Raw genomic sequence first — 18428 nt, forward strand, 5'->3', positions numbered from 1 at the left:
GTTGCACCAAAATGAAGAAATCAAACGGTGGAACTTAGAAATTTTTTTTTGGCGTACTTGGGTCCCAAAAAAACTGCCGTAACTCTTCAAGTATGCCAAAATAAAGCTTTGGGGAAAATTGAGCCCATTGAGTTGGGAGCGGCTTAGCCAGTCACGTGATGCTCACAAGACTCAATAAAACTCCAGCCAGTTGGGTTCAGGGGATCCACGATGATGTATGCTGTTGTGAGCCTGATGGATGAACTGGTAATGAGTAGTGTGATTGTTTAACCTTTGCTAATAAACCAACTAGTTCTGAATAGCAATGTGTTGCTATGAATTCTTAAGCAAAGAAACCATGAAGCAAATACACTGCACCACTTACCTATTCAAGTAGAAAAAGAGAGAATCTGAGCTCAATGAGGGGTTAGAGACAAAAGCAGCGGAAGATCAAGTTGCATTTTCAGTTAATGAGTGGCCTGCCGAGGAAAACCCAAAGGCACCATATGCCAGGTAAAATTATATCTTTACTTTATCCGAATCCAAGGTGCGGGGAGGTCTTACACCTTGAAAGCTTTGTTTTGGTCCACTGGAACACTGAAATAGTTCTGTGTTTGTTCACTGTAAAGTCCGATTGCCACTTATTTATAATTACTGAAGAGCTGACTAACTTATTTATCCCGATATTCTTACTTTGCAAAAGACTATATCTAGAAATGCAACCTATAACAACTTAAATTTATATAGCACCTTTAACATAGTAAAACATCCCAATGTGCTTTTATACTACGTATCTACCTGCAATCTCAGAAATTTAACAAAAACTGACTAACAGCTTAAAAAAAAGCTGATAACTCAAAAGTAGTAATAGATTTAAGCCCATAATATGTGAAAACCAAGAATTACACTAAAAGTTCTTGTAACTTAAGATGTTGGTATTCCAAATATTCCTTCACTTATATTGAACACAATAAATCTACATCTGAATCTAAGGTGTAAGTGTTGATGGCATAAAAAAAAATTTTCTAGGCATGGATTTGTCCCAGAAAATGTATTTTTGATACTTTCTTTGGTGCCTTGCCAAAATTTTGGAGCCAACAATAAAAATTGGATTTTTTTTTTTCTTCTGAAAAGTGTAATTTCCTCAATTTTATTGAAAACTATTCATGTAGTTCACAATCTTTTCTTGCGTTCATTCTTTGCCCAATTGTGCCAAATTGTATCACAGTTGGAGGAAGGGAACTTAGCAAAAAACCACAGGTCAAACAACTAAGTGTTGTTCTCTGCATACAGTAGTAGGGGAGAACTTGCATTAGCTAAAATATGCATTTTACAGGAGCAGCACATGACAACCAAGCATATACATTGCCAACAAAAAGATAGAGCAAGGGCATGACCTCTAAACATTTGAGGAAAAAAATTTGCTGATACTAAAATTCACAAGCAGCACCATTTTGAACAATATTTAGAAATGGTTTTGCCTGGTTTTATACCTACACAACTAGAAAGTGAGGAGTGAGAGAGAAAGATTTGGTTTTGTGAGCAAATGAAGATCAGAAGCAAATTCATGCTTTAGAGCTCATAACAATTTTCTCTAAAACAAGAATATACAATATCCCTTGTTCACGGATTGTTTTTCAGCTATTGAAAGCCAAAGGAGAGAAGATTAATCCCAAAGAGATTGCCCAGAAAATTATCAATAACATTCCAAAAAATGATATAATTGAAAAGGTTGAAATTGCTGGACCAGGTAAGTGTGATTTATTGATTGAGTTTATGTTTCTTCTTATTTCTTAATCTCTGCTTTTGAGATATTTTGCTCAATATTTCCCCTTTACTAATTAGATTGATTCAGATGTAAAGACCCTTCATCATTCCAGAATACCAACCCAAGTGTTTTTCCCTTTAGCTTTTTAACAGCTAATTGGAAAGTCAAACAGGATGTCAGTTCAAAGTCTGTCCTGACGGACAGCATCTCCAGCAGTGTAGCACACCCTTGGTACCACGTTGGTCAGCTTGGAATATGTGCTCAAATTCTGGAGTAGGGTTCAAGCCACAGTCTTCTGTTGCAGTGGCAAGAGTGCCAGCAACAGAGCTAATCTGACACTTTCTTGCGTTCATGGAAAAAGGTGTTATCGTTATTGTCCAAAGTCTATACGGATCATATCCATTAGCTTGGTCAGGTTTAACAGTTAGCCCCTAACTCTGGATAATTCAGTGGATTGTATGGGCTGCCCATCAAATTCCTGTGTCTTTGCCGAAATGCAAAATATACCAGACCAATGCATACTAAAACTGTTAGATTTATTTACCGGTTAATACACAGAAGCCAAATGATCCTGAGATATTGAATTAGCAGAATAATTAAAAACAATGACATTAGAATCTGCCCATAAGGGATCAATATCAAATTTTTTAGAAAGTAATTCTCATTATCATCATAGGCAGTCTCTCGGGATCGAGAAAGACTTGCTTCCAATCTTAACATGAGTCCTTAGGTGGCTGTACAGTCCAATACGAGAACCACAGTCTCTGTCACAGGTAGGGGGGACTGGTTTGCCACACACTCTTTCCGCAGCCTGCAATTGATTTCTGCATACTCTTAGAAAGTAGTATCAAGAGTATGATAACAGCATTATTCATGGATGAAACAGCTCTCCGTAGACCTTCTTGACACAGATACAGGCAGTTTGTGCAGATTTCATGTTCACCCAAGAAGTTCATATCTTTTGCCTGAATTGAAGACTATAGGAAAATTCTACAATACTTATTTAATCCAGAGCTTCTTAAGTCAGAGCTGTCAATCATCCATGATGTAAAGAAACAGTAGGAATTATTGTATTGGCTACTAATAAGCAGGTGTTCCCATGTCATGCGGAGTTCTGATTGGCTGTTAATACATTGACCTTGTATAATTTAATTTGCATTCAGAGCATGTACATTGACTGATTTGGGAAAATTAATCAACCTAGTCCTGTAGACAACTTTTACGCTTGCCCGCATTTTAAAATTTGGTAAGGGAAGACAGCTTTAATTTTGAACTCCATCTGTTTCAAAATTATGAAATAAAGATAGAAATATCTCTCTTGTCTCTTGCCCCTTCAGTTTTGACCGGCCCACTGGGGAGGAAGTGCTAGACCTCCACTCGTGGGCTCTTTGCAGTGTCAGCTGTGATTCAGTGGGTAGCACTCTTGCCTCGGAGTCAGCAGGTTGTGGATTCAAGTCCCACTCCAGGGACTTGAGCACAAAAAATCTAAGCTGACACTCCAGTGCAGTGCTGAGGGAGCGCTGCGCTGTCCTTCGGATGAGATGTTAAACCGAGGCCCTGCTGCTCTCTCAGGTGGACATAAAAGATCCCACGGCACTATTTCTAAGAAGAGCAGGGGAGTTATCCCCGTTGACCTGGCCAATATTTATCCCTCAGTCAACATCACTGAAACAAATTATCTGATCATTATCACATTGCTGTTTGTGGAAACCTACTTGTGCAAAAATTGGCTGCCACGTTTCCGACATTACAACTGTGACTACACTTTTTTTAAAAAAGTACTTCATTGGCTGTAAAGCGGTTTGAGACGTCCGGTGGTTGTGAAAGGCGCTATATAACTCCAAGTCTTTTCTTTCTATGTGACACCACAGTTGAGATCAGAAGCTCGCTATGGAGGGAGCTGAAGTATGAACTGGTAACCTGACAATGATTCAGTGTCTGCAGTTTGTTGTCAAATGTTCCTGCAACAGAAACCTCTGCAAATATTCTCACTTCCAGGAGTCCCCTATTGTAAAACCATGTCAAAAACATATTTTATCAGTATACAACAATATAGTAACAAACAAGTTAGCCAAAAAGTATAGAATAAATACAGCAATCTGGTAACAGGCAGCCTGGGAATCCCCCAGTGACCTGTTAACATTTAAAAAGCATACATGAAAAATCCTGGCCCATATTCATTCAAAAGTATTTTCCGTCCTTTGAGTTTTTTTTTTACAGGATGTTAAATTAGAATATGCTCTTATATTTATTGTAATTTCTCACATAGGTTTTGTCAATGTTGATCTCAAAAAGGAATTTGTCTCCAAGCTGCTGACAGACCTCCTTGTAAATGGAGTTCAGCCTCCGCCAGTAGGACCAAAGAAGAAGGTATTTCATTTACAAATGGCGAAGCGCAGAATATCGATTTAAAAAAATAAATAAAACAGTTGCTGTCAGCCTTAGCGTGGTGGTAGCACTCTTGCCTCTGAGTCAGAAAGTCATGGGTTCCAGTCCCACTCAAGAAACTTGAACATATAATCTAGTCTGGCACTTCAGTGCAGTACTGAGGGAATGCTGCATTGTCGGAGGCAGCATTTTTCCAGATGAGATGTTAAACTGAAGCCCCATCTAACCTCTCTGGTGGATGTAAAATATCACGTCTTTTTTTCGCAGACGAGCAAATGAGTTCTGTGAAATGTGCTGCCTGAAAGGGTGGTGGAAGCAGATTCCATCGTCAACAAGAGAGAGTCTTGCCTCCGCCCCTTGACATTCAACAGGATTACCATTGCTGAATTCCCCCACCACCAGCATCCTGGGGGTCACCATTGACCAGAAACTTAACTGGACCAGCCACATAAATATTGTGACTACAAAAGCAGGTCGGAGGCTGGGAACACCACCACCTGCAATTCCTCTTCAATTCACACAACATCCTGACTTGGAATTATACCGCTGTTCCTTCATCGTCGCTGGGTCAAAATCCTGAAACGCTCTCCCTAACAGCACTGTGGGAGTGCCAGTGATGCCCACATCCCATTAGTGAATAAAAAAATTCAATAGTAACTTTCAAAAGGGAAATCAATATATATTTGAAAAGGAAAAATTTGCAAAGCTATGGGGGAAGTGCAGGGAAGTGGGACTAATTGAGGCGCTTTTTCAAAGAGCCGGCACAGGCAATATGGGTTGAATGGCTTTCTTCTGTGCTGTAAGGATTTTCCCGATGTCCTAGCCAACATTTATCCCTCAACCAATACCTAAAAACTGATTTAGTTATTTATTTAATTATTTTTGTGAGACCTTGCTGGGCAAAATGGCTGTTACTTTTCCTACATTATAACAGTGACAAGTTGTTTATTTTATTTGTCCTTTTAAATGTTTGTGGAAAGAGCCACCGTTTCATAGAAAAGAGAAGAAAGATTTGCATTTATATCGTGCCTTTCACATCCTCAGGACCTCGTAAAACACTTCACAGCCAATTAAGTACTTTTGAAATGTAGTCACTGTTGTAATGTAGGAAACACAGCAGCCAATTTGCACATAGCAAGCTCCCACAAACACCAATGGCCTAATGATCGGATAATCAATTCTAGTGATGTTGATTGAGAGATAAATATTGGCCAGGACACCGGGAGAACTCCCCTGCTCTTCTTCGAATAGTGCCATGGGATTGTTTATGTCCACCTACAAGGGCGCACGGGACCCCAATTTAATGTCTCATCCGAAAGACTCGCCTCCGACAATGCAGCACTCCCTTAGTACTGCCCTGATGTGTCAGCCTAGACATTGCACTCTAGTCTCTGGAGTGCAACGTGAACCCATAACCTTCTGACTCATTGTTACCAACAGCTGCTGGGGACAGTAGTTATGATCTGAAATTGTTGAATTCTGTGTTGAGTCCAGAAGGCTGTAAAGTGCCTAATCGAAAGATGACATGCTGTTCCTTGAGCTTACATTGAGCTAAAAGCGCTGGAGAAGTACCACCAGAGCTGCCTCTGCAAGATCCTGCACATCCACTGGGAGGATAGACACACCAATGTCAGTGTTCTCACTCAGGCCAACATCCCCAGCATCGAAGCACTGACCACACTCGACCAGCTCCGTTGGGCAGGCCACATCATCTGCATGCCTGACACTAAACTCCCAAAGCAAGTGCTCTACTCGGAACTTCTACATGGCAAGCGAGCCCCAGGTGGGCAGAGGAAACGCTTCAAGGACACCCTCAAAGCCTCCTTGATAAACTAACATCCCCACTAGCACCTGGGAATCCCTGGCCCAAGACTGCCCAAAGTGGAGGAAGAGCATCCGGGAGGGTGCTGAGCACCTCGAGTCTCGTCACCAAAAGCATGCAGAAACCAAGCGCAGACAGCGGAAGGAAGGTGCGGCAAACCAGGCTCCTCACCCACCCTTTCCTTCAACTACTGTCTGCCCCACCTGTACAGAGACTGTAATCCCCGCATTGGACTGCACAGCCACCTGAGAACTCACTTTTAGAGCGGAAGCAAGTCTTCCTCGATTTCCAGGCACTGCCTATGAAGATGACATTGAGCTTCATTGGCATAGTGTCGGTAGCCGAGGACCGAAAGGTCAGAGTGGGAGTGGGGCGGAGAATTGAAATGTCAGGCGACCCGAATCTCGGGGTCATGCTTGTGGACTGAGCGGAGGTGTTCTGCAAAGCAATCACCCAATCTGCGTTTGGTCTCCCCAATGTAGAAGAGACTGCATCGTGAGCAGCGAATACGGTGTTCTAAATTGAAAGAAGTACAAGTAAATCGCTGTTTCACTTGGAAGAAGTGTTTGGGGCCCTGGACGGTGGGAAGGGAGTAGGTTGCATCTACTGTGTTTGCATGCGAAGGTGCCGTGGGAAGGGGAGGGGCGTTGGGGTGATTGAAAACTGGGCCACGGTGTCGCGGAGGGAAAGGTCCCTTTGTAATGCTGAAGGGGCAGATGTCTTCGGTGATGGGATCACGATGGAGGTTGTGGAAATGGCCGAGGGTGATGCTTTGAATGTGGAGGCTGGTGGGGTGAAAGGTGAGGACAAGGGGAACTCTATCTGGTTCTGGGAGGGAGGGGAAGGGGTGAGAGCAGAAATGCAGGAAATGGGACGGACACAGTCGTAGGCTCTGTTAACCACAAGGGGAATCCTCTTTTGAGGATAAAGGTAGAAATATCAGAAGCACTGGTGCAGGAAGGTGGCATCGGCAGAACAAATGCTATGGAGACTGAGAAACTGGGAGAATGGAATAGAATCCTTGCAGGAAGCGGTGTGGAAGGAAGTGCAATTAAGGTAGTTGTGGGAGTCAGTGGGCATTTAGTGGATATTGGTTGATAGCCTATCCCCAAAAATGGAGATAGAGAAGTCGAGGAAGGGAAGAGTCAGATGGCGAATGACCATGTGAAGGTGAGGGAAGGGTGGAAATTGGAAGCAAAGTTGATGAGTATCATTGTGCTATTACCTATTTGATCTTTGTATCCACTGTTATTTATACTGTGCACACTATGTTGCATAGATAGTTAATTTATGGAGTGGAGGTTGGAGCAGTTTTGTTCTATGTTAGACTTGACCTCCAGTCCCCTTATTTTACACAGGCCTCACAACTTGGTGGTAGTAATGTATTATATTGCATAAAAGTACTTATTCAAATATCTATTTTTTGCAGGTAGTGGTAGATTTCTCCTCTCCCAATATTGCTAAAGAGATGCATGTGGGCCATCTGCGATCGACCATCATTGGAGACAGCATGTGCCGCTTGTTTGAGTTTGTGGGTTATGACGTTTTAAGGTGAGTGGAAAGTGACAAATTTTGAACATGAATTAATCCATTTTATTCACGGAAAGTTAGTAACCAGAATTCATAGATTTATTCTCCAACTAAAAGTATGAAATCGGGCTAGATTTTGTGGTCCGTAGCAAATGCCATTCGTTACACTTGCACATGCCCATAGACTTTCTATGGGTTTTTGCGTTGGAAGTTCCTGTTAGCTAACCATCGATAAAGCGCAGCATCCTCTACAAAGCGTCGCTTTATCTCCTTAACCAATCAGACTGAAGAATTGTTGATGAGCAGCGCAGAGTCTAAACCAGGAAGTGTCCGTTAGAATATTTAATTCAATGTCAAATCAGGCATAGAAAGCAAAACAAATAGAGGGAAAGAAAGAGTAGATTAAAAGAGACAGAAAAAAAATGCTAAAATATATTAGAATTAAAAAAAATGTCTCCAACAATAATTAAAATCTGAAGGAATGAGACTACACGCTTGTTAAAGTTAATTTTTAGTGCCAGAGAGGTTGTTTGGCAGTAATTAAGACTTATGACATAATTAAAAGGGTACTTACACAGGAATGAACAACAACTTGTACTTGCATAGTGCCTTTAACATAGTAAAATGTCCCAAGGCGCTTTACAGGAGTGTTATAAGACAAAAAAAAATTGACACCAAGCCACATAAGAAGAAATTATGGCAGATGACTAAAAGCTTGTTCAAAGAGGTAGGTTTTAAGGAGCATTTTAAAGGAGGAAAGAGAGGCGGAGAGGTTTACGGAAGGAGTTCCAGAGCTTAGGGCTCAGGCAGCTGAAGGCACGGCCACCGATGGTTGAAAGAGGGCAGAATTTGAGGATTGTAGATAACTCGGGCGGGGGGCGGGGGGGGGCGGGGTGGCGGCATTTTGAGGCTGAAGGAGATTACAGAGATAAGGAGGGGGCGAGGCCATGGAAGGATTTGTAAACAAGGATGAGAATTTTGAAATCGAGGCATTGCTTAACCTGGAGCCAGTGTAGGTCAGCGAGCACAGGGGTGATGGGGGACCGGGACTTAGTGTGAGTTAGGACACGGGCAGCCGAATTTTGGATGACCTCAAGTTTACGAACAAGCCTGGGTAAGTACAGTAACGTCCCGCCGTCCATGTATTTCAATGGCGAGTCTCTCGACCAGATACTGTTAGCATGCAGCTTCCGGAGCAGCTGGGCATCTCAGACAGCAACATCCTGATTTACACATGTAACTGCACATGTGCGGTCACTTTCATTTGATTTTTTTTTTAACAGCTAATTGCAGATTGCTACAGTAGCTGATTATTACTAATGGCGTGAGCGGTAAATGCTTAGTTTCTATGTTAACAGTTTACATTATATTGTGCTAAAACTAGAATGAGGGGCAACTGTTGGTGCTTTGCACAAATTAGAATAACTGCATTTCTACACAGCTCTGCCTAATGGTTTAATTAAGCTTTACTACAACTTGGGATGTCGAAATGTTCAATAGTATACACTTCACAAATGAGTTACTGGGTGCAGCATAGACATTGAAGCCAATTGGTTATGAAAAATAAGCTAGAGTTGTGGTCAGCTGTATAATTCACAAGTGCTGTAAACTTTACTCTATCAAGTACAACATTACTAGTTTACTTTTTATGAACAATCAGTCTCGAGTGTGTATTCTGTTCATACAACTTTTCACAGTATAGTATTTGACTAGTCATTTTCAGATAATCTTTATTATTTAAGCATATATTCATGTGTGCATATGAGCCCACCATTTGCAAAAAGCATTGCTTCAACACTGACTTGACTTGTTTCCCTCATTTTATAGACGATTTCTTCTTTCCCAATTTAATGTTTGAAAGATAACCAGTGTGTTGCCTTTACAACAGAGGCTGCACTTTGTCATTTGAGTTCAAAGCTGTAATATCCATTCTACAAACAAATGGAACCTGTATACCAAGTCAACCAAAGTGCAGATTAATGAGTGTAATTGCATGCATTATTTGAGCCCTGCTGTTTTTGAAGTTGCTGTTTTAATGGCCCAGAAATCGCAATAATTTCTACGAAAGTATCTGGTGATCCCGGAGGTTTAGCGACTTGCAGTCCTGGGGCTCTATACAAAGGCCACGTAGGGGCCCACATATCCCAAGATTGTACGGGTTTCGTATGGATCTCTGGGATCACGTGGGCCGGCCTAACCTTTCAGAGTAGAGGATCCCCTTTCATACTTTTGGTAATTCCGTATGTACGGAGATGCTGTAAGTATGACTGGGAATATCCCCAAAAGGACAGAAACACCGAAAGTACATTTTAAAAACAATTACATATTTAAAATTAATGAAAATGCAATTTAAATATTTTATACAAAAATGTATTTATTTGAATTTTAAAAAAATATGTTTTAACGGCTAAAAATAAACTGGACAGCATTTTTAATATATAAATGAATGATAACATTTTATTTTTCTATTTTTTTTTAAACTCTTATGCTGGTAAAAGCAAGCCTTACACCTGATTTTCTCAATGTAAAATTTTGAAGGACATTCGTTGGGCAAATAGCCCAACTCTCCGCCAGTGGAGGCCCTCGTCCTTCACTTGCGTGCGACCGCGAGTGCCGGGTTTAGGCGCATGTACTTTGCATACCTAAACCCAGAGGGACCCCATGGGCACGTGTGCACTTTGTTCGCGCCCATGGGGAGCACGATTTCAGACACATTATTAATTCATGTTTTTTACTGTATATTTCTAAATATACTGCTGAACTACATTCACCAAAAAGATGCAAGTGAGGAGCAAAGGTTTTCAGCAACAGTTTTATATCAAAAGAAAACCGTGAGTGATTGGAATGTTTCGATTATACAAGCTGCCCCATAGTATATATTTTGCAATGACTAAATAAGCACAATGGTGTGACTAATATGCTTCACTTCACTGTAGCTGAGGTTATCAAATAGATATTATGGAAGTATTCTGTGAGGCCTATGTAATTATTCCTCGTTACAGCCCTTTTATATTGCAGGTTTGTTGAAGCGTCTTTGTTGATTTCAGGTTAAATCATGTTGGTGACTGGGGCACACAATTTGGTATGTTGATTGCTCACTTGCAGGACAGGTTCCCAGACTACCTGATCGTTTCCCCTCCGATTGGAGATCTTCAAGCCTTCTATAAAGTAAGTTTACTCTCGTGCTGCACATGGTGCTTAAGCATTGACTGTCCCATGCAGACCTGAGCATGACAAAGCAACTCGAATGATGATACAGTAATGTTACAATAGTTAATCTCCCATGCCATTGCTCAGGGATAAAATTAAAATAGAATTAATTCTAATTTTTTTCTCCTCTTCCCACTTTCTATTTTCCTCTTTTCTCTTAAGTTTTCTTTCCTCTGCATGGTCCCCACACATTTTCTGTCTTTATTTCTCTGACTCTTTCTCAAGTAGGATAGACTGTCTGACCATCCGCTATTGCCCTTTCGAGGGGCACTGCTTAAGGCCTATAGCATGCTATTTTATGTCAAAATGTTTAAACTGCTTCAAGCATTCCTATCCCTGTGCTTTCTCTCGCCAAGCTCCCCGTCAGCTTTAAAAAAATTAATTCTCAGGATGTTGGGCGTCGCTAGGCCAGCATTTATTGTCCATCCCTAGTTCCCCTTGAGAAGGGGGTGGTGAGCGGCCACCTTGAACAACTGCAGTCCATGAGGTGAAGGATCTCCCACACTGCTTTTAGGGAGGGAGTTTCAGGATTTTGACTCAGCGACGATGAAGGAACAGCGATATATTTCCACATCTGGATGGTGTGTGACATGGAAAGGAACCTGGAGGTGATGGTGTTCCCATGCACCTGCTGCCCTTGACCTTTTAGGAGGTGGAGGTTGTGGGTTTGGGAGGTGTGGTACCTAGGATACCACATAGCTGATGTGATATGTCAAAATGAAGGAAGGACATTGGATAATGTGAGAGGCAACACCCGGAAAACTACATCCAATAACACAGGTTTTAGTGATCTAGAAACTGATTGGAAATAAGGGTTGTTTCTAGACTGGGAACATCTCATAAATACTATTCCAGTGGAATAATTAGTTTTAGACATAAATCTTTATCTAGGTGAAACATCCCTCAAGAAAATGAGTAACCACAGTTCTGACATTTGGCTTGATCATTGTTCTGTGAGATAAGAGATAATTAATCAGCTTACACTCTAACACTCAGTTTATAGACAGATACTAGATCAAGGCCTTGTGAGAGAACTGCAAATTACCTGCTCTTCGCCTTTTTTTCTAAATCCTCTGTATACCTTCCTGATTCTTCCCTCCCAACTCCTCCCACAGAGACATATCCGAGGTCAGGAGCTTGCCATGTATGATCCAAACCCTTTATATAAAATTCACTCAAGCTTGTCCTTCTGGTGTGTTGTGCTGAGTAGGACCTTGAGAGGAGAAAAATACTATAAATTTATGACTGATACTCACCTGCTGAATGTTAACCACTCCTAATAAATGTAGTTTACCCAGATCTTCTGTATTAGTCAATACTTTGTGAATTTAAAGTAAATGTTATCATAGCAGTAAAGTCATTCATATTGCTGTTGTTGTAAAGCAGATAGCTTCACATTTTAAGTGGAGAATAATAAGTATGTTGGAGTAATTACAAGAAAATAAACCCACCAAGGGGTTCATGATCTGCTTGAGTAGCTTATCATCATCTAAACTACAAGATGACATTGCCATTGTTGTCACTTTCAGTCGCTCATTACTTTTATATATAGCAGTCTATTTTATGCATAAATGTTATACCTGATCGGTTTTGGCTCAATGGAAGATGTCTTTTTATCTGATGGTTGTCAAGACAACAATGAAAGCTGAAATGCTCCATCGAGATATTGCGCTGTGATGTCTTCACTGAAAGATGAAATTTGTGATTTGCTGACTGCCAATCACTGGAATTTAATCTTCAATAGATTATTCAGAAATAACACTGCTTTATATTCATAGAATTACATTACATAACATACAGAAACAGACCATTTGGCTCAACTGATCCATGCTGGTGTTTTTGCTACAGACGAGCCTACTCCCACCCCTCTTTATTTAACCCTATCAGCATAACCTCCTATTCCTTTCTCCCTCATGTGTTTAACTGCATCTATGCTATTCGCCTCAATTACTCCTTGTGGTAATGAGTTCCACATTCTAATCACTCTCTGAGCAAAGAAGTTTCTCTAAATTCCCTATTGGATTTATTGGTGACTATCTTAGATTTATGTTCCCTAGTTCTGGCCTCCCCTATAAGTGGAAACATCTTGATGTCTACCCTATCAAATCCTTTAATAATCTTAAAGACACCTATTAGGTCACCACTCAGTCTTCTCTCTTCCAGAGAAAAGAACCCCAGACTGTTCGATCTTTCCTGATAGCAGAACTGAGACGTTACACCTATCATTCTAGTAAATCTTTTTTCACCTTCTCCAGTGCCACTACATGGACTATATAGAGTAGACACCTCAAAGCGCTGGAGAAGTACCACCAGCGCTGCCTCCGCAAGATCCTGCAAATCCACTGGGAGGATAGACGCACCAAGGACAGCATCGAAGCACTGACCACACTCGACCAGCTCCGTTGGGTGGGCCACATCATCCACATGCCCGACACAAGACTCCCAAAGCAAGCACTGTACTCGGAACTCCTACAAGGCAAACGAGCCCCAGGTGGGCAGAGGAAACCTTTCAAGGACACCCTCAAAGCCTCCTTAATAAAGTGCAACATCCCCACCGACACCCTGGAATCCCTGGCCCAAGACCCCCCTAAGGGAGGAAGAGCATCCGGGAAGGCGTTGAGTACCTCGAGTCTCATTGCCGAGAGGATGCAGAAATCAAGTGCAGACAGCGGAAGGAGCGTGCGGCAAACCAGACTCCCCACCCACCTTTTCCTTCAACCACTGTCTGTCCCACCTGTGACAGAGACTGCAATTCCCGTATTGGACTGTACAGTCACCTGAGAACTCATTTTAGAGTGGAAACAAGTCTTCCTCGATTTCGAGGGACTGCCTATGATGATGATATATCCTTTTTATAATATGGAGACTAGAATTGTTCACAGTGCTCCAAGTGTGGTCTAACCAAGGTTCTATACGAGTTCAACACAACTTCTCTGCTTTTCAATTCTATCCCTCTAGAAATGAACTCTCGTGTTAAGTTTCAAAAATTGAAAGTTTTATTATAGTCAGGAGTTGAGTAGTCCTGTACCTTCTTATGTTTAGAAATGCTCAGCAATTGTCATATATTTACAGGAATCCAAAAAGAGATTTGATGAGGATGAAGCCTTTAAGAAGCGGGCATACGAGTGCGTGGTGCAACTACAGAGCCACAATCCAGAGATTATTAAGGCCTGGAATATGATCTGCGATGTTTCTCGGAAGGGTAAGCCAGAAATCAAGTTAGGGGAGCCCAACGAAGGAAAGGGTTTAACTGGAATTTGTCAAAAAAGACAAACCCCGTCCTTTGTGGAACACCAGGAAAGACTTGTTGGTTTGTCAGTTGAAACTGTCAAGACTGAAGTCGATCAACTTTTGTCAGGTAAGGGTATCAAGGGATATGGATCAAAGGCAGGTAAATGTAGTTTAGGTATAGATCAACCATGATCTAATTGAATGGTGGAAAAGGCTTGAGGGACTGAATGGCCTACTCTGACCAGGATTTTGCTCACCTCGGCGGTTCCGGGGTGTCCACTAACTGCGTAGCTTCCCAAGTGTATTGGGAGAAAGGGAGGTTGACAGGGTGGTGGGATGTTTCCTTTGGGGTGGTCTGGAATTTTGAGGTGTATAGTAATTCATGGAAGTCTGCAAATTTCTTCTTAATTTGAATGGAATCGGAGGTTAATTTGCTCTCTGCTTTCCTCATTGACACGAGTGTCTGTTCCGCGCCTATTGTCATACGGTGTACACCAGTCGATTTCTCATCTCTTTCCCCTGTCATCATTTTGTTTTGTGCTGCCTTCAATTTTTAATTTTTTTTTAGAATTTCAGAAAATCTATGAGCATCTGGATATAAAGCTGATTGAAAGGGGAGAATCGTACTACCAAAACATGATGAATGACGTTGTAAAATTGTTTGAGGATAAAGGTAAAAATGGCACTGGAATAGAATGCTGGAGCTCCTGTCTTAATTTAAATTAAAAAATTACTCTGAAATCTAACACACAAGTAATAACTTGTTCACATAACTTTGAGTCCATCACTGTTTCTAAATTAGCATTTTTACGGTACAGGTGTTACTCCTTGCTGGAGTTAACTGAGCTTTGCTGTTTTATTTTTCTAAATACTGTATACTTAAAAAAAAATAACTAAAATTGCTACCCAATTACGAATGGAAATGGACTGGACAAGCATTCTTTAATTGATACTTGCCAATTGTCTTAAAAATCCTCCTTGCCCCATTGGATATTTTCCTTCAGATGAAGAAAAATAAACTCATCTGTGAGTGAGTGGATAACTGAGTGATTTCAAGCCAGTGCAGTCGACTCCTGTTAATTCAAAGTTGTTTCATTTGATTTTCTGGATAATTAACATTTTTAGTGTATTATTTAAAAACCGAATTATCAGGCATAGGCTAATGAGTTATTGAGGAGTTCACATTGTGCAGTAAAGAGTGACATTTGTCCAGTTTCTAATTGTCCTCTGAATCCTGACATGAAATTACAACTTATGAGCACTTTCCTATGAATGTGATGGGTGCTTTTGTTCAGTTTGGGTCCTTTATTTTCGTGCTTATTTGCTAAGAACGGTCTACAGACAGTACCATCTATAAAGGGAAAATGTGATTAAATCCAGTCTGAAAGATAAGACTATGAACCATTCTCTGCAGGTTTATTAACTATTTTACAATTGCCTGAGGAATTAATTCTAACCAGTCTAGATTTTTGTATTGTTGCTGTACAGATGGATAAACCCAGGTTGCATCATTTATTCCGACAGGTCTGGTCCAGCTTGACGAAGGTCGAAAGATTGTTTTCCCACCAGGATGTTCAGTGCCCCTGACAGTAGTAAAATCAGATGGAGGCTATACATACGACACATCCGACTTAGCGGCTCTTCGACAAAGGATTTTTGATGAGAAGGCTGATATAATTATTTATGTTGTGGATAATGGGCAGGTGGGTTTGATTCTGAAGCACACTGCTGCTATTTTGTCCCTCACACATATGTACATTGAAACAGGAAAGTGTTTTGAAGTTATTTTCATCCACTCAAGTGGCATTTCAGCTTAATTACTTTAAAAAGAAATCTGCAGATTGGTAATGTCGCTCGGTAACGCTATAAAAATCTATTGGGCATGACTGATGGAACCAGTGCACCCAATCCCAGACTGCTCAGTGCTTACACAGTGTGTCAGAAGTCAGCAATGTTTAAATTCTCTAATGTTGAAAAGCCTCACCTGATGAGCACAAAAGTAATGAAGATGAATTATTGATGGATTGAGCAATTGGTGTGTATTAAATAGCTTTTGCATGGGAGTGCAAAATTGCCGTTTAACTATTGTAAGCAAGTAGCTCTTCTGCTAACAAGACCGTTCTAATATTTCCATCATCACTGCCATTCTGGTGTATATGAATTCTGAGAATTGAGCATTTGTTGGTTGCCAGGAATCATTCCATCGATGTTGTAAATTGCTTGTAATCCCATCTCAGTTCGGATTCTGATCATGTTTTTTTTCTTTCACCCCAGAGTGTCCACTTCCAGACGATCTTTGCTGCAGCTCAGATGATTGGCTGGTATGACCCCAAGGAGATCAGAGTGGAACATGCTGGGTTTGGTGTGGTGCTAGGTGAAGATAAGTAAGTGTTCTTAATTCTTGTTTTCATCATTTTCTGGAACATGAATTATGATTCTCCTAATTATTTGCATTATTCTGACATTTTCAAAAGGGGTTTGGAGTCTCTAACAGTATAGTATTAGGCAGTCCCTCATATCGAGGATGACTTGCTTCCACACCAAAAATGAGTTCACAGGTGTTTCAATGAGGGATCCGACATTCCAGGTCCCGAACTACATATTGAAGGGTGGAAGGTGCCTGTGCGTGGATTCTTTTAATGTGGGGTGGTTGTTGCACACCAGCCACCACACGGGCTTGACCAAGCTAGGTCTTAATCCAGTGGCAAGGGTTAACCAAGACGATTGGAGACCAAACGCTGTTATCCATAGATCGCAATGTGATCTGGCCCGTGCTGCCCCTGGGCCCTCGCCTCTCCTGGGCCCCGATCACTCACCGTTCCTCTGCTCCAATCAAAACTGGAAGGGATTCACTGGTCATCCACACTTATAAAGCACCAGCGGTTCACACCAGGGAGAGACCATTCACCTGCTGAGTGTGGGAAGGGATTCATTCAGTCATCCAGCCTGCTGACACACCAGCGAGTTTACACTAGGGGAGAGGTTGTTCACCTGCTCCACGTTTGGGAAGGAATTCACTCACTCTTCCAGCCTGCTGACACACCAGTGAGTTCACACTGGGGAGAGACCATTCAGCTACTCTGAGTGTGGGAAGGGATTCACGAGTCATCCAACCTGCTGACTTACCAGCGAGTTCACAAGTGACTGCAGGGGTTGGATTCTGCTGTTATTGCTGCTGTTATTCACATCTCTATTGAATCGTGTTCATTCTGTTAGTTGGTGTTTGTTTCTGCTGATGTTAATAACCCTTCAACTAGGCTGGAGTTTAATATTTTGATATTTCAAATAACTGTGTCGATATTTGATGTCTCCAAGATAAGAGGAGACTAAGTGATTGTCTCTGTAACAATAATGCAGAAGGTTAACACTTTCACTTCTGAGAACTGGGGTTAAGTTCTTCGAACAGAATGAAAGTCTGCTCGCTCTTCTAGATGTAAGGATTCTATGTGATATGAGTTTAGCCACTTTCAACCCAGGGCTCATAGTCTGCAGTTGAGGACAAATTGGCTGCCTCATTCAGAAAGCCAACAAAACTAGCTAATGTGAATGGAAGTTGAGAAATCTATACTGGTACAGAAGAGAGGATAGTCTTTTGACAAATGGAGTTCCATTGCTGGGGCAGTTGGGAGAGCTTTACTCTGCATCTGGCCACAGAAAACTTTATTGTTGCTAGCAGAGAATGACAGAACTAGAAAAGCATTTAAATCCCCACCACTCATAATCATGGTTACAGAAATTGACTGTTCTCCCCGCTCAACAATAGCCTGTAACACAATCCTGGGTGCTCGCAGATTTCTTGGAGCTTGGAAGATTAGAATCATATTTGGGCCATCTATATTTGCATCAAAAACAAAAGAACATTTGAACGTCTTGTTTTTTTTATGTCAACATTTTATTTCAACATTTGTTCACAGAAAGAAGTTCAAAACTAGATCAGGTGAAACTGTGCGATTGGCTGACCTACTGGAAGAGGGTCTGAAAAGGTCAATGGATAAACTTTTGGAGAAGGAGCGAGAGAAGGTAGTGCCTTTTAGTTACACCGCAGTCTTTGTTACTTACATTTATTTTTACAGTTTCTCCCAACCTTAAAAGAAAAAAAGCATGTAGCAAGCTGGAGTGTGATTTGATGTATTTGTGGAGGTGGTGAGATTCTTTGTTCAATGTTCTTAAACAACAGGGAAGGTTAGTACAAATCATATTTGAGTCTAGTGCTGTAAGAAAAATACACCAGATTACAACAACTGACTTGTATGTAACACCTTCAAGGTAGGAAAACTTCCAAATGGACTTCACATAATTGACACGGAGCCAAAGAGGTAGATATTAGGATGGATGACTAAAAGCTTGCTTAAAGAAGTAGGTTTGAGGAGGGTCTTCAAGGAGGAGAAAGAGGTGGAGAGATAAGAGGTTTAAGGAAGGAATTCCAGAGTGAGGACCCTGATGGCTGAAGTCATGGCCGCCAATGGTGGGGAGAAGAGAGTGGGGGATACACAAGAGGCC

At 41.3% G+C, this 18428-nt stretch overlaps 1 protein-coding gene across 2 annotated transcripts in view; it reads left to right on the forward strand.

Annotated features, from left to right (window-relative positions):
- rars1 (arginyl-tRNA synthetase 1) overlaps positions 1-18428 on the forward strand; it is a 47923-nt gene that overhangs the window by 20946 nt on the left and 8549 nt on the right. For both annotated transcript variants that reach the window (XM_070878104.1, XM_070878105.1), the window contains 9 exons: positions 1621-1729; positions 4017-4117; positions 7387-7508; positions 10535-10655; positions 13770-13899; positions 14497-14601; positions 15453-15631; positions 16203-16312; positions 17843-17948. In XM_070878104.1, coding sequence (XP_070734205.1) covers positions 1621-1729; positions 4017-4117; positions 7387-7508; positions 10535-10655; positions 13770-13899; positions 14497-14601; positions 15453-15631; positions 16203-16312; positions 17843-17948 — 1083 coding nt within the window. The remainder of the gene's footprint in view (positions 1-1620; positions 1730-4016; positions 4118-7386; positions 7509-10534; positions 10656-13769; positions 13900-14496; positions 14602-15452; positions 15632-16202; positions 16313-17842; positions 17949-18428) is intronic.

The sequence above is a fragment of the Pristiophorus japonicus genome, chromosome 4 (genome assembly GCF_044704955.1).
Source record: "Pristiophorus japonicus isolate sPriJap1 chromosome 4, sPriJap1.hap1, whole genome shotgun sequence".
NCBI lineage: Eukaryota > Metazoa > Chordata > Chondrichthyes > Pristiophoridae > Pristiophorus > Pristiophorus japonicus.